At 42.1% G+C, this 15,813-nt stretch overlaps 1 protein-coding gene across 1 annotated transcript in view; it reads right to left on the bottom strand.

Moving 5' to 3' along the window:
- The window catches only part of LOC130919325 (zinc finger protein 710-like), a 42,045-nt gene that overhangs the window by 8,630 nt on the left and 17,602 nt on the right, over positions 1 to 15,813 (bottom strand). The window contains exon 2 of the mRNA XM_057841923.1: positions 1,127 to 2,710. Within this exon, the coding sequence (XP_057697906.1) occupies positions 1,127 to 2,668 (1,542 nt within the window). The 5' untranslated portion in view covers positions 2,669 to 2,710. The remainder of the gene's footprint in view (positions 1 to 1,126; positions 2,711 to 15,813) is intronic.

The raw sequence follows: 15,813 nt of genomic DNA, 5'->3' as shown, positions 1-15,813 counted from the left end.
ATTGGTTACACTATCTGTGCTGGGTCAGTTGGAACAAAGACCAGGACCCACTGCGGCCCTCGAGGACCGGTTTGCCCACCCCTGGTCTAAACCGTAAGTCCTGATAGGATTTTGAGTTTTTGCAGTGTTCAAAATAAATGCTGTGCTGTATTGGAGCACATTAGGCACCAGTGCTACTTGGTGTTTTATCCAGCAATGACTACTGAGCTAAAATTGACAGTTAGCATTATTATGTTTTTATTTTACACCCTAGTCAATCTACAGCGCTGTTTTCACATATTTAAAAAAGCCAGTATGTAAGAGTTAGCCACTCATCGATAGTGGTCACAATTAATAGAAACCTAGCCCTCCGCAGGGATAACGTTACGTGAGCGGGTGAAAGTAACGTTAATCTTATTTATGAGCGCCGAGAAGTGTACTGCTTTAAAGATGGCGGCTGTTTTATTAACGCTGCCGAGTCGGTCATTTCGCATCTAGTTCTACGTACGTGTGATATCTATGACACGCATAAGACGCTACCTGCTAGGCGGCTACCACCGTAGCAACATGCGGGCACAGTTTTTAGCAACGTCGGCGCAGTTTGTAACGGCTGTCGGCTGCAGTAAGGTATTTTTTAATTGCTTCTTCCTATGACGTCAGCGCATTGTCCCGCATTAAAAGTAGTCCGGGCAAAACGTGAAGCTTAGAGCTGGCAAAATTAAACGATTCCTCGAGATGAATAAAATTACTCGGATCAGTTTTTAAACTCGAGTTACTCGAGTATTCGTTTCAGCTCTAAAGGAGTATGACGAATTTTTTATTTATTATTATTTTTTTTTTTTCCAAATAATAAAAGATTTGTCTGCCAGATGCAGCCGTCAAAATAGTCAGATCTGGTACGCGAGCCATAGGTTCCCGACCTCTATTCTAGTATCTGTCATGGGAAGCTAACAGTAAGACAGCATCATGTTAAGAGTGACAATGTCTGCCGTCTGGAAATATATTACATTTGGATGTGCATTTTAAAACTGGATTTAAGTCATTTTAATGTTAATTACAGCATTTTTTTGAAATACTGACTTCAATGCCTTTTAAAACTTTGCAAGGATCTGCGGGAACACTGGACTGATACACGAACATAGGTTACCTTATGGGTGAGCGAGTGCTGGCGTAGGTGGTGCAGCTGCACAAACTCCAAGCCGCACTGGGAGCAGGTGTAAGGTCTGGGACTCTGGTGCTTCAGAAGGTGGTTCTGAAGCTGACTGCGGTAGGCGAAAGACTTGTTGCACTCTGTGCACTGGAAGGTGTGAGGCCCTTGGTGGCTGGTCTGGTGGCGTTTGAGGTGGGCATAGGTGGGGAACTCCAGGCCGCACTGAGAGCACACGTGACAGCGGCCACGCTCGTGCTTGACTTCGTGTGCCCGCAACTCGCTGGGGTAGGCAAAGCCGCGGCGACAAAAGCGGCAGCTGTACGGCTTGACGTCGGTGTGTTGCAGCATGTGGCGCTTCAGGTGGCTGGTCTGTGTGAAGCCTTTTTTGCACACGGTGCACTTGTGTGGTCGCGTGCCCTGGTGGGTCAACAGGTGGGTCTGGAGGTGGCTGGGCTGCTTAAAGAGCTTGCCGCAGTGAGGGCACGCGTGCGGTTTGATGCCGTTATGGCCCAGGATGTGCGTGACCAGGTTGTACTTGGACGTGTACGACTTGTCGCACATGCGGCATTTCCAGCGCTTCAGGCCGTCGCCCACGTCTACGCAGTACGATTCGTCAATTTGGATGTTGATGTCTAAGCGGTCCACTCTGCGGCCGCCGTGTCGACGAGGGGGCTGCGGAGGCTGAGGTTGCTGGTGCTGCCCACCTCCACCCCCGGCGCCGCTTCCATCCGTCCACATCATGTTCTGGCTGCCATCTTCATACTCATTCCCCATGGACATTTCCCCCGAATCATAGCTGCCCACTTCACTGGTCTGGAAGTAACTGCTGATGGCTTCATCTTGCTGGTTGGGCTTCATCATGTTATTGCCCTGGTGATCTACCTCCTCCTCACCCTCACGGACACCTCGGCCGTGGGGCCCTAGAGGTCGCTGGCCCTGCAATCCTCTGTGCTCCCCTCCTCGGTGAACCACCTGGGTGGGAGGCGGAGCGTGGACGTGGGTAGCGGCATTCTGCTGGTGGTTAGAGGCCTCCCGCTCACACTCCGAACAGTTCTTGTTGGTTCCTCTCAGGGTCGCCGGATCCACTTGAACTAAACCCCCCCTGGGAGCCATATTGTTAAGCATGTGGACACATGAGGTCATGACAGAGTTCACGACTTCCCCTTTAATGTGAGCGACTGTCCCATCACCGCCTTGGAGGACATGGCGTTCAGGGACCACCATTTTCACGTCAGGGTGCTGAGGAGGCCCCTGCTGCCATCTTCTCTGACTACAGCTGGGTTGCATCTGTCCGTCTTCCGCCAAATTGTCCCCGAGGTAATCTCCGTTGGCGCCAATAAGCTGGTCCGCGTACTCGTAGTCCACTCCGTCTACTTGTGGCGCGGGTGACTCTTTAGGCTCACCGGTGTAGAAGCCGTTGGGTGCGATGGTTGCGCCAAAGACTTCATTCTGGGAAATGAGACCTAGCACGGCGGCCTGGGCCAAGGACAGCACAACTACTGGATCTGTTTGTGTGCCTGTGTCCACCAGCCTGGCCATTACCTTGGGATCACATCTACCCAGGCGCCGGCTCGCCTCCTCCTGGAAATACAAAGACACAGGAGTTCATTCACCACAGTTGTGTGGTTTCAAATAATGTTCAATGAATTAATTAATGCTCCATTTAAACTAGGAGGGGCTGGCAGCAGTAATTTAGTGAAAGTTGAATTGGTATCACCTAGTCATAGATTGTATTCTCAGTGCAGTGCTTGTTGTTGAGAGTTTAAAATTAAATCAAAAATAAAATTTTATTTCTTGTTCGTTCTGTGCATGTTGCGAGTTTTTCGGCCCCTCTTAATAATCAGGGACCTCTTGTGCGTGGGAACAATTCCCCATTCTGCTGTCACTTTGAGATGTTTGTTTTATATCAATTTGGGTGATACATTCATTTCATTCAGCCCACTTATCTGTTGCTGAAGGAGGCAAGAGAAAAAAAACTGATTAACGACAAGTCGGTCCTTCTCTAAACACTACGGGGTAGTCAAATCAAAAAGTTTTTATTTCACCTAATCCTGACAACTAGGTTCACAACACAACTGTAGGGGTTTCCCCACATTTTTTGCCTTGCTTTTATTTTACTTTTTTTTCCCCGAAAACATGATCGGCCACCGGTGGGTTTTTCTATCACCAAGCTTTGCAAATTTTCCGGTGGAAACCCTGGACACATAAATGTAACGTCTTAAAACAAAGACTCACTGTATCATAATTCATCTGTACAACTGAACTGAAAGCATGTGCTCAATGGAGTAGTCGTATTGAACATCTCTTTTCTTATTGGTCAAAGGATGTAAACAGGAAGAAAATTTGCTCCAATTTCAGTGTAATCCTATCACAGCATCTGCATTTGGCAAAGATGATTACAACTTGGGGCTCATTCATGTAAATGGCAGACATGAAGCGATATATACAGTATTTCTTGTATCACTAAAACCTGAGAAAATCTCCTAATATGAACACTACTACTAAAAACCAGTAAATCTTCCAAGTGAGACACCATCTCTGATGCAGCATGCTCCCCATGTGTACTATGTGTGTATGTCTTGAGAAGGATTAGATGACCCATTGAGCTAAACCAATCAACAAACAAGGCATCCATGGGCAGGAAGGGAAATTAAGATGCAAACATAATGATTAAACCTGAAAATAACATAAAAACACTGAGAAATTGAGATAAAACAATAAAGCAAAAAGAAGGAAAAGAGGAAAAGCGATAAGGAGAGAGAAGGGGGAAGGGCAGAGAGACAGAGGGAAGAGATGAGGATGAATGCCACCCTACAGGAAGAAAGATATGTAGCCATACAGTAAGGGAGGAAGCTTTATAAAAATAAAAAATGAAATAAAATGACAAGCAGACTGAATAAAAGCCTTGCTTGAGGAACATTTAAAAGGAACTTTGAAAGCCCCTCAGAAAAGCGAGCATCCATTAATGGAGCCAGCGAAAACTCACCACACTCCTCCTGTGAGGCTTCAGGTGCTTTAAGGATCGCATCTCTGAGAGCGAAAGTGCCGAGTGAGATAAGGCTCGCTATTTATATGCCAGGATAGACGAGAGGCGGGACCAGTCTTGACCTGCCTCCTTTCATCCGGCTAAGCAAACGAATCAGCCATGTTTAAATAACAAACAAAAAGTGAGAAAGATGTCTCAACGAGGTGAGTCTTCTCTGTTGTGGGCATCCAACATGCATCCGTGATGGAAATGCATGAGGAGGGCGCAGCCGAATGAAGGAGAGGGAGATGGTGTCAGGTGACTGACGTGGAAGAGCGGATGAAGGAGAGAGAAAAAAGAGAGGGGAGAGGAAAATGGAGGGGAGGGAGGATGTGGTAGAAGAAAAAAAGGGAAAAAAAAGAAAGAAGACTCCTGCTGTCACACCTAATACATGAGCATCAATCCTGAGTGAAATAAGGCAAAGCGAGACGAAAAAGGTGTTAAACTGCTAAATAGCGCCAACTGTAGGCCAAAAGGGTCATGATTATCCTGTCAGTGATGAAAACTGAATCACAGCAAAAGGCGTGACACAAACAAGCTGATATTATCACAGGGAAAGACAGTAAGCATCTACAGAGTATCGCAAAAGTGAGTGTACCCCTCGCATTTCTGCAGATATTTAAGTATATCTTTTCATGGGACAACACTGACAAAATGACACTTTGACACAATGAAAAGTAGTCTGTGTGTAGCTTATATAATGGGGTTAAATTATTTCCCCCCTCAAAATAAATCAAAATATAGCCATTAATATCTAAACCCCTGGCAACAAAAGTGAGCATACCCCTTTGAAAAAACGTACATCCCTAAATATCCAAATTGAGTACTGCTTGTCATTTTCCCTCCAAAATGTCATGTGACTCGTTACTGGAGTGCTGTCAGCATTGCTGCAGAGATTGAAGAGGTGGGGGGTCAGCCTGTTAGTGCTCAGACCATACGCTACACTCTACATCAAATTGGTGTGCATGGCTGTCACCACAGCAGGAACCCTCCTCTGAAGACGGTACACAAGATAGCCCGCCCGTCTCATCAGACCATAGGACATGGTTCCAGTAATCCATGTGCTTTGTTGACATGTCTTCCGCAAACTGTTTGCGGGCTTTCTTGCGTACAGTCTTCAGAAGAGGCTTCCTCCTAGGGTGACAACCATGCACACCAATTTGATGTAGAGTGTGGCGTATGATCTGAGCACTAACAGGTTGACCCCCCACATCTTCAATCTCTGCAGCAATGCTGACAGTACTCCTGGAACGAGTCACATGACTTTTGGAGGGAAAATGACAAGCAGTACTCAATTTGGACATTTAGGGATGTACGTAGTTTCAAAGGGGTGTACTCACTTTTGTTGCCAGGGGTTTAGATATTAATGGCTATATTTGGAGTTATTTTGAGGGGAAAATAAATTAACTATTATATAAGCTGCACACAAACTACTTTTCATTGTGTCAAAGTGTCATTTTGTTAGTGTTGTCCCATGAAAAGATATACGTAAATATCTGCAGAAATTCGAGGGGTGTACTCACTTTTGTGATAAACACTTTTGTGATACACTGTATATAGTGACGTACACACACACGTTATGATTTTCGTAATTCACTGGAATGCATGCCAGTAGTGCTTTTGGCTTTTTGCATGGCAACTACAAAATCCATGATCATATGATATACAGATTATACTGGTCACTTTTATGATGAAGGCATACCTCTGCTAATTACCAGAACACATGTACTAGAAAGCCTCTAGTGTAAAACGCTTAAAGTTTACCGATATCCTGCCTATCAGGAGCTGCAATTTTCTCCTTATTCATTTTCAAGAAAATTTCAAGAAATCCCACACATTAGAATAGTAAACCTAAAAATGGTGCATTGCTGTTGGCTCTTTGACCTTGTTTAAAAGCTTGGATTTCATAGTATAGATATTACACTAAGTGCCAATCCCTTCCACTAAAAATAGTGCTAAAGACCGAAAGATAAATTTGGCACCGTATCGTTTGAAGTCCAAGACATATAAATGCCTTTGAAACTGGACCATTATAGGCAATATTAGATAATTGTACAGTGCTGGCCAAAAGTATTGGCGCCTGTTCAATTCTGTCAGATTATGCTCAATTTCTCCCAGAAAATGATTGAAATTACAAATGCTTTGGTACTAATATCTTCATTTATTCAACTTGCAATGAAAAATCACAAAAGAGAATGGGAAAATTTTAAGAAAGTGTAAAGCGCTTTGAGCGCCTTGAAAGGTGGAAAGGCGCTATATAACACCAAAAAAAAAAAAAAAAAAATCATTATCATTTCACATAAGACTCCAAAAATGGGCCGGATAAAAGTATTGGCACCCTTTGAAAAATCATGTGATGCTTCTCTAATTTGTGAAATTAACCTCACCTGTTACTCAACTGTGGCACATAACAGGCGGTGGCAATAACAATCACGCTTGCAGCCAGTTAAAATGGATTAAAGTTGACTCAACCTCTGTCCTGTGTCCTTGTGTGTACCACATTGAGCATGGAGAAAAGAAAGAAGACCAAAGAACTGTCTGAGGACTTGAGAAGCAAAATTGTGAAGAAGCATGGGCAATCTTAAGGCTACAAGTCAATCTCCAAAGACCTGAATGTTCCTGTGTCTACCGTGTGCAGTGTCATCAATAAGTGTAAAGCCCATGGCACTGTGGCTAGCCTCCCTAGATGTAAAAAAGAAAACTTGACAAGAGATTTCAACGAAAGATTGTGTGGATGGTGGACAAAGAACCTCGACTAAAATCCAAACAAGTTCAAGCTGTCCTGCAGTTCAAGGGTACAACAGTAGAGCTTTTTGGGAAAATGCATCAACATCGAGTTTACAGGAGAAAAAAAACCCGAGGTATTCAAAGAAAAGAACACGGTCCCCACAATCAAACATGGCGGATGTTCCCCGATGTTTTGGGGTTGCTTTGCTACCTCAGGCACTGGACATCTTGACCGTGTGCATGGCATTATGAAGTCTGAAGACTAACTTTTGTACAGTCTGAGAAATCTGGGTCTCCCTCAGAGGTCATGGGTCTTCCAGCAGAACAATGACCCAAAACACACTTCAAAAAGCACTACAAAATGGTTTGTGAGAAAGCACTGGAGACTTCTAATGTGGATAGTAATGAGTCCAGACCTGAATCCCACAGAACACATGTGGAGAGATTTGAAAATGGCAGTTTGGAGAAGGCGCCCTTCAAATTTCAGAGACCTGGAGCAGTTGGCCAAAGAAGAATGGTCTAAAATTCCAGCAGAGCATTGTAAGAAACTCATTGATGGATATCGGAAGCGAATGTTCGCAGTTATTTTGTCTAAAGGTTGTGCTAACAAGTATTAGGCTGAGGGTGATTGACAGGTTTCTCGCTTTGATCTTGCCCGAGAAGCTTGGTAGCGCTACCATCAAAGGCCCAAATATGTCAATCATCGTTTAGCTTGTTAAACAGTAGCAGTAGTGTTCTGTGGCAATTCATTGTATAAGTGAGAGGCTGTTCTCAGCAGCGTGAGTGGATTTGAGAGGACGCACTTAATGAAGCATTTAATAAATACGACAATTTTTCTATGTTATTTTGTTTAAAAATAATTCACATTATGAAGGCGGCACAGTGGAACAGTAACATTTAAAAAAAAAAAAAAAAAATTAACAACACTTTGTTTCGATATCTGATCGGGACTCGGTGACGGCAGATTCTTATAATCAGCTGATTCTGACTCGGACGCAAAAATATGCCCTAGTTTTAATCACGAGTTCAATTATGATTTTTTTTTCCCCCCACACAATCTAATGTGTGATATGCAGAGCTGCCAACTTTTTAAAAAAATCTTGGAGTGAGATTTTGTTGGGGGTGACCAAAATTTTGCCCCGCACGCAGGCACACAAGTTGGTGGCTCAAATACCAGGGAATTAGAATTAATCTGGGTGGCTCAGATATCAGGGAATTAGAATTAATTTGGCTTTGTACCAATGTTTGTGGGGCCCAAAGCCATTGATGGGGCGGCCTACTGAAGATCATGGGCAACATTGGTTACATTCTATGAAGCAGACATCGCAAAAAACCGGCACTACACCACATGCCGGTGGAAATGCGGCACAAGATGGAAAAGGAGTAATGCCTAGCTCAAACTATATGACAATTTTCTCTCACGATGGCCTTATGTCAGACTACAGTGATAAAATCCTGCCGTGTCTTGGTCGGAACACTGGCAACACTGCAGGACGTGACAACGATCTGTCATCGCAGCCGTCTCCGAAGATCATTCGGCTACAATCAGTGAAATTAAGCCGGTTGCCTTTCACAAGTTTGTAGCTGATCGTATGTATGTCAGACTACACGGAAGATATCCCCATAAATTAAGCATGCTAGTCTTTGCATATTGGCATCGTCGGCACCAATTAGCTGATCGTTAGCTATGGCACACTACAAGAAGTTTTGTCGTCTCAGACACAAAAAATCCGGGCCAATGCTGGGAAACTGTCGGCGACAAGGATTTCGTGGCAAATCGGGTGGAAATTGCATAGTTTCACCAAAGCATTAGTCTCAGTCGGATAACTGGCCATTGCCAATTCACACTACACAGTTACACTGGGGCAAATAAGTATTTAGTCAACCACTAATTGTGCACGTTCTCCCACTTGAAAATATTAGAGAGGCGTGTAATTGTCAACATGGGTAAACCTCAACCACGAGAGACAGAATGTGGGGAAAAAAAAAAACCAGAAAATCACATTGTTTGATTTTTAAAGAATATTATTTGCAAATCATGGTGAAAAATAAGTATTTGGTCTGTACCAAAAGTTCATCTCAATACTTTGTTATGTACCCTTTGTTGGCAATAACAGAGGCCAAACATTTTCTGTAGCTCTTCACAAGCTTTTCACACACTGTTGCTGGCATTTTGGCCCATTCCTCCATGCAGAGCTCCTCTAGAGCAGTGATGTTTTTGGGCTGTCCTTGGGCAACACAGACTTTCAACTCCCTCCTCACCCTGTGGCGTCAAAATGATAACAATAACGGGGAGCAAAAATCCCAGAACCACACGGGGGGACCTAGTGAATGACCAACAGAGAGCTGGGACCACAGTAACAAAGGCTACTACAATGCGCCGTCAGGGACACAAATCCTGCACTGCCAGACGTGTCCCCCTGCTGAAGAAAGTACACGTCCAGGCCCGTCTGCGGGTCGCTAGAGAGCATTTGGATGATCCAGAAGAGGACTGATTTATGGTCAGACGAAATAGAACAAAATAGAACTTTTTGGTAGAAACACAGGTTCTCTTGTTTGGAGGAAACAGAATACTGAATTGCACCATACCCACTGTGAAGCATAGGGGTGGAAACATCATGCTTTGGGGCTGTTTTTCTGCAAAAGGACCAGGACGACTGATCTGTGTAAAGCAGTGGTCTCAAACCGGTCCTCAAAGGGCCGCAGGGGGTACTGGATTTCATTCCAACCAAACGAGACAAATACCTTTTCACCAATCTGGTTTCTTACAAGTGTAATCAGTTGATTGCAATCAGGTGCTGCTTATGTTAGTAGAAACCTCATTGGTTGAACTGTTTGTGCTGGATCTGTTGGAACAAAAACCAGGACCCACTGCGGCCCTTTGTGGAGTCGGTTTGAGACCGCTGGTGTAAAGGAAAGAATGAATGGTGCCATGTATCGAGAGATTTTGGGTGAAAATCTCCTTCCATCAGCAAGGGCATTGAAGATGAGACGTGGCTGGGTCTTTCAGCATGACAATGATCCCAAACACACAGCCAGGTCAACAAAAGAGTGGCTTCGTAAGAAGCATTTCAAGGCCCTGGAGTGGCCTAGCCAGTCTCCAGGTCTCAACCCCATAGAAAATCCGCGGAGGGAGTTGAAAGTCCATGTTGCCCAACGACAGCCCCAATACATCACTGCTCAAGAGGAGATCTGCATGGAGGAATGGGCCAAAATACCAGCAACAGTGTGTGAAAAGCTTGTGAAGAGTTACAGAAAATGTTTGGCCTCCGCTATTGCCAACAAAGAGTACATAACAAAGTATTGAGATGAACTTTTGGTATTGGCCAAATACTTATTTTCCACCGTGATTTGCAAATAAATTATTTAATCAAGCAATGTGATTTTCTTTTTTTCACATTCTGTCTCTTGTGGTTGAGGTTTAACCATGTTGACAATTACAGGCCTCTCTAATATTTTCAAGTGGGAGAACTTTTAGGGTTGACTAAATACTTCTTTGCCCTACTGTGTATGACATGAGTCAAAAATGATCCCGGACCAGGTTATTGAAAGCCCCTGCGACTCCCTTTTGCGGAGCATGTCATGCATCCATTAACGGCGCCTTGCTGGTTCAGGAGCCGCCTCCTCTTCCTCAAATGTCAAAGCTAATACCAGTATCATTTTATTAACCAATTTAATACATAAATTAAAATGCTAACGATGGACTACGTTAGCCTACTGGACTGTCTCAGGAAATTAGAATACACAATATTCTAATTTTTTGAGACAGTCCTGTGTATATATACAGGACTGTCTCAGGAAATTAGAATATTGTGTATTCTAATTTCCTGAGACAGTCCAGTATTTGGTTGACCAACGATACTAACCGTTATGTATGGTGACGTTTAAGATAGAATCCAGTTTAGAATAGTCGCTCAGAAAGTGCTCAGTAAGCCCAGGAGTAGCCCTGCAGATATTGAATATTTTACTAATTGAGTAGTCGACTGAAAAGTCTATCGATTAATCAAGTAATCGGATAAAACTTTTTTTTTTTTTTTTTCGGTAAAGAGCAATTATAAATATTCATGAGAAAAAAGACATTTAATCCAATATTGAACCATTTTCAGTCAATAAATGTCTTTATTTTCAATGTACATTGTTGAAAACAGCCAACAATTGCATCTAAGATTTTTACTAGACAAAAAAAATCACTGCTTTCACTCAAAAAACTTCTAGATCTTATTAAAAAAAACATATTTCTTACCTAAAAACTTAATTACGCTTGATAACGCACATCACTTGAAAGCTACGTGTTTTTCCCACGTGTTTCAATTTAATTTCCATTTGTGTCAAGCTATTTTTAAGTTTTAATTAAGTTTTAAAGTAGTCTAAACTGTAAGTACTGGCAGGATGTTGAGTTTTTGCAGTGCTCAAAATAAATGTATGATACCTGCTGTGTTGGAGCACATTTATTCAGTAATGACTACTGAGATAAAACTGACAGTTAACTTTATTATTAAGGGTGTCGACAATAATCGATGCGGCGATGCATCCCGATGCGGGGCAGAGACGATTCGATTAGATGCGGGCAACACGCTGAATCAATTCAGCGCATTTTAAAATATATAAGTACATTCAAAAATCTTCCCTGCGCAATTCCGGTGATGCAATGGATTTGGTTTCCCCATTTGTATTGTTATTCTCATGTTTACCTGTAGAGAGAGCTACTTTACATTCAAAGCAAGCCCGTAGAGGTTAGATCGGGCCTAAAAAAATCCAGCCCAACCCAACACGGCCTGCTGGTATTGAAGCCCGACCGGCCAGATCAATTAACTAGATTTGCATGCCGAGCCGAGTGATGCGGAAAAAAAATGCAGCAGCAGCAGCAATTTATTTTCATTTCTTCAAGTTTTCTTACTGTTTAAATAGTCTACATATTTTTATAAGAGTTATAAAAGCATTTACACAACGAAATAACGCTGGGAAAGTTTAATATAAAAAAAAAACACGGTTTTGCAGACACACAGAGGAGAAGATTCGAAAGGATCACATTTGCCTTTGTGTGCATAAATAAAAGTGTCTTTCCTAACAAATTCTCAGTTGGCAGACAAAAAACGCAAGTTTACTCAATATTTAAATAGTCTACATATTTTTAAGAGATTTATAAAAGCATTTACACAACAAAATAACGCTGGGAAAGTTAATATTAAAAAAAAAAAAAAAACACGGTTTTACAGACACACAGAGGAGAAGATTCGAAAGGATCACATTTGCCTTTGTGTGCATAAATAAAAGTGTCTTTCGTAACGAAGTTTACTCAATATTTAAATAGTCTACATATTTTTATGAGATTTATAAAAGCATTTACACAACGAAATAACGCTGGGAAAGTTTAATAAAAATTTTAAAAAACACGGTTTTACAGACACAGAGGAGAAGATTCAAAAGGATCACATTTGCCTTTGTGTGCATAAATAAAAGTGTCTTTCGTAACGAAGTTTACTCAATATTTAAATAGTCTACATATTTTTATGAGAATTATAAAAGCATTCACACAACGAAATAACAGGAGGAGAAGAAGAAAAAGAGGGCTGCGCCACAGCCCTCTGCGCATTTTTTTTTTTTTTAATAATTTATTAGTCCGGCGCGGCGGCCCGACCCGACCCACCCAAACGTGAATGCTTAACATTTCGGGTCGGGTCGGGTTCGGGCACAAGATCTAACCTCTATGCAGGGGGGACGAGGAACCCAAATCCGCTTCCTCACCGGAGTAACGTCACAGACAAGCGCAGTTGTAATCGAGAAAGCAGAGAGATAGGACATAACATGACAATGGCTGAAACGGAGAAAGAGGGAGCGAGAAATATTATAGATATAAGACAGGCTAGGCCTACATTTTACTTTTGTTCTACATTGCAATTTATTTGATGTTTTGTTTGCAACTGAACTGATCCCTGGATTGATATTGCGATAAAGATGCTGCTGCACTACAATATTTTCTTTGTCGTTTTCTTTAATATTTACTTGAATATTTTTATTGATGGGTCGTTGTGACTAAAATACAGTGACTGTTATTACTGATTTTGCACAGGAGTTCAGATGTTGCACTGCGTAAAAGGCTGCTACTGTGTGAAAAAAAAAAAAGAGAAAGCCCTAGTCTCATTCAAAGCACTAATTAAATGCTGTGATCTGATTTTTTAAAAAATATATATGAAAGTATACTATTTTCATTTGACTTCAACCAGGAGTGACACAAGAGCCAATAAAAAGTTGTTTAATGTCTGTCCGCTTGTGTTGGCTCATGATTCACGAAAAATATGCTTTGCTTTTGAATTTTAATGCATCCCAGGCTTTAATGCATCGCAATGCATTGCCGAATCGAACCGAATCGAATCGTGACCCTCTGAATCGAATCAAATCGAATCGAATCGTGGTTCTCCGAATCGTAATCGAATCGTGAGGGCAGTGCCGATGCACACCTCTATTTATTATGTTTTAATTTTACACCCTCATCACTCTACAGCGCTGTGTTTTTACAGATTGAATAAAGCCTGTATGTAAGACACGTTAGCCACGTATCGACAGTGGTCATAATTAATAGAAACCTAGCCCTCCGAAGGGCTAACGTCACGTTAGCGAGTGACAGTAATGTTATATTTATTGGCGATGAGAAGTCTACTGCGTAAAGATGGCGGCTGTTTACTAACGCTGCCCAGACACGGCCGAGTCTGGCATTTCGCATCTAGTCTTAAATGCATGCGATATCTATGAGACGCATCGGACACTCACTGCTACCAAACTAGCATCATGCGGGCGTAGTTTGTAGTGGCTGTCGGCTGCGGTAAGTTTTTTTTTTTTTTTTTAAATTGCTTCTTCCTCTACGCACGTGACATCAGCGCGTTGTCCCGCATTAAAAGTAGTCCGGGCAAAACGTGATGCTTAGAGTTGGCAAAATTAAACGATTCCTCGAGGTGAATAAAATTACTCGGATCAGTTTTTAAACTTGAGTTACTCGAGTTGCTCGAGTATTCGTTTCAGCTCTACGCAGGAGGCAGCGCTTTTTTCTGGAAAAAAAGTGTGAACACTGCCTAATACTAAATAAACAATGCTATATGAGCTGATGTTTTGAGCATGCTTGCAGTAGGCAATACTATGAGGCTCACAAGGTGATCTCCTGCTGTTTGTTATGGGAACCGGGTTTACATTTACAACACAAAATCAAGTTCACACTCACAAACACAAACAAGTTTCTTTCGAGATTTAAAGTTTAAAAGAGTGGGTACTTAATTGATGATATATGTCACTAATTATAATATTCCTAATCTCTGTCTGTAATCTTCAGATTGCGACTTTCTTTAGAGATTCTTTCTCCATTCTAGTTTCTCCCGCGATTGTCTTCTTGAAGGTCTTCTTCTGTCGCAACTAGGATGTTTATGAACATGGGTTTAGCCGACAAGCTGACTTTTGTCCAATTTGTAACACTGTTATGATCATTGTTGTTAGCCTGTTAACTGACTATTTGTTAGCTGCGAGACAAAATTTGTAAACAACACTGTACTCTATGGTGTGCCAAACATATTATTTTCACATTAAAATGTATTTTTTACTCTCCATGGGTTTTAGCTGATTGGTAAAGATGTATACAAATGTGGATTTAGCCTATTAGCTGAGTTTTGTGCAGTTTTTAAGACTGTAATTGTAGTTGTTGTACCGAAATGGTTGTTAGCCTGTTAGCTGACACTTTGCTAGCTGTGAATTTTTTTTTTTTTTTCTACACCATCGAGTGTGATAAGGAAGTCGTTGCCTTTTTCTGAAATATCTGTTGCCGCAGGGGTTTTAGTTTTACACATGCTAGCATCTTGTGAATTGACACCTGTGAAGTCACATAGCTTAAAAATAGTCAAATGAGAATAATAGCATACCTAAAGTATGAGTATAAATTTGTATCAAATGCTTCAACCAAATCATATAAACATTATACAAGTAATGAAAAGAAAATGATACAATATGTGAAAAAATAAATATTACAAAAATAAAATTGAATTTAATGGACAGCAATAAATAGGCATTTCAGCTTTTTCTTTGAACTAGTCATACTGCATAAATTTTTGACACATTTAGCTATTCATGCGTGTAGAGCTCTCATGAAAACACTGGATACAGTCAGATTTTCATATTGTTCCCAATGTCTTGTGCTCTAGCCACTTGTTGAGTGCATTTGCAAATGCCAGGCAGATTTTTACCACGGAGCAGAAAATTGAGTAGCACATCGTCAGCACAATGTTCTGAATCTTTGCGTTTGTCAAAGTTGGTAATTTGAATGTCATACGTGCGGTGATGGTGGGTGCAATAAACAACAAGAAAGCGAGAAAGAACATGGAGGAGAGAGAAAGGAGGAGTGCTGCAGAGGACAAAATGGGGACACAATAGAGGAAGCAGGAAAAAAGAGGGAGAAAACAGATGATTGCACGGAATGAAAGAGGGATTGAAGGGGGGAGAGCAGTAGAGGGGGGCAGTGGGGGTGGGGAGGATGGAGAGGAAGAAAAACGGAGCAAAAAGGAAGGAGGGAGGGAGATTTGGGAAAGAGTGCATTGTGGGAGAAAAGGGTGACACATGATGGAAATGGAGCGAGAGGAGGGGAGGAACGAGAGACAAGGGAGTCGAAAAGAGGGGGAGGGGAAAACAGAAAGAGGAAGAGGGGAAATGGTAGAGTGAGCAAGGGAGGAATAGAGAGATAGAGCGAAAGAGAGAGACAGAGCACAAAGCAAAGCTTGACAAAAACATGGCTGCTGCGAAGGGAGAAAAAGGGTGTAAAAAGAACATTGTTGGTTTGGTTGCTTTTTCTTCAGCACACATCACAATTAACCACGTGTCCGTTACCTGTCACCACCAGACTCGAGTGCTCCTCATTACCATGAGTAACTACACCTTCGCTGGACAGAACATTAGGTAA

Source organism: Corythoichthys intestinalis, chromosome 1, assembly GCF_030265065.1.
Source record: "Corythoichthys intestinalis isolate RoL2023-P3 chromosome 1, ASM3026506v1, whole genome shotgun sequence".
In the NCBI taxonomy this organism is placed as follows: domain Eukaryota; kingdom Metazoa; phylum Chordata; class Actinopteri; order Syngnathiformes; family Syngnathidae; genus Corythoichthys; species Corythoichthys intestinalis.
The sequence above is the reverse complement of the archived record's forward strand: the minus strand, read 5'-3'. Positions and strand labels throughout refer to the sequence as shown.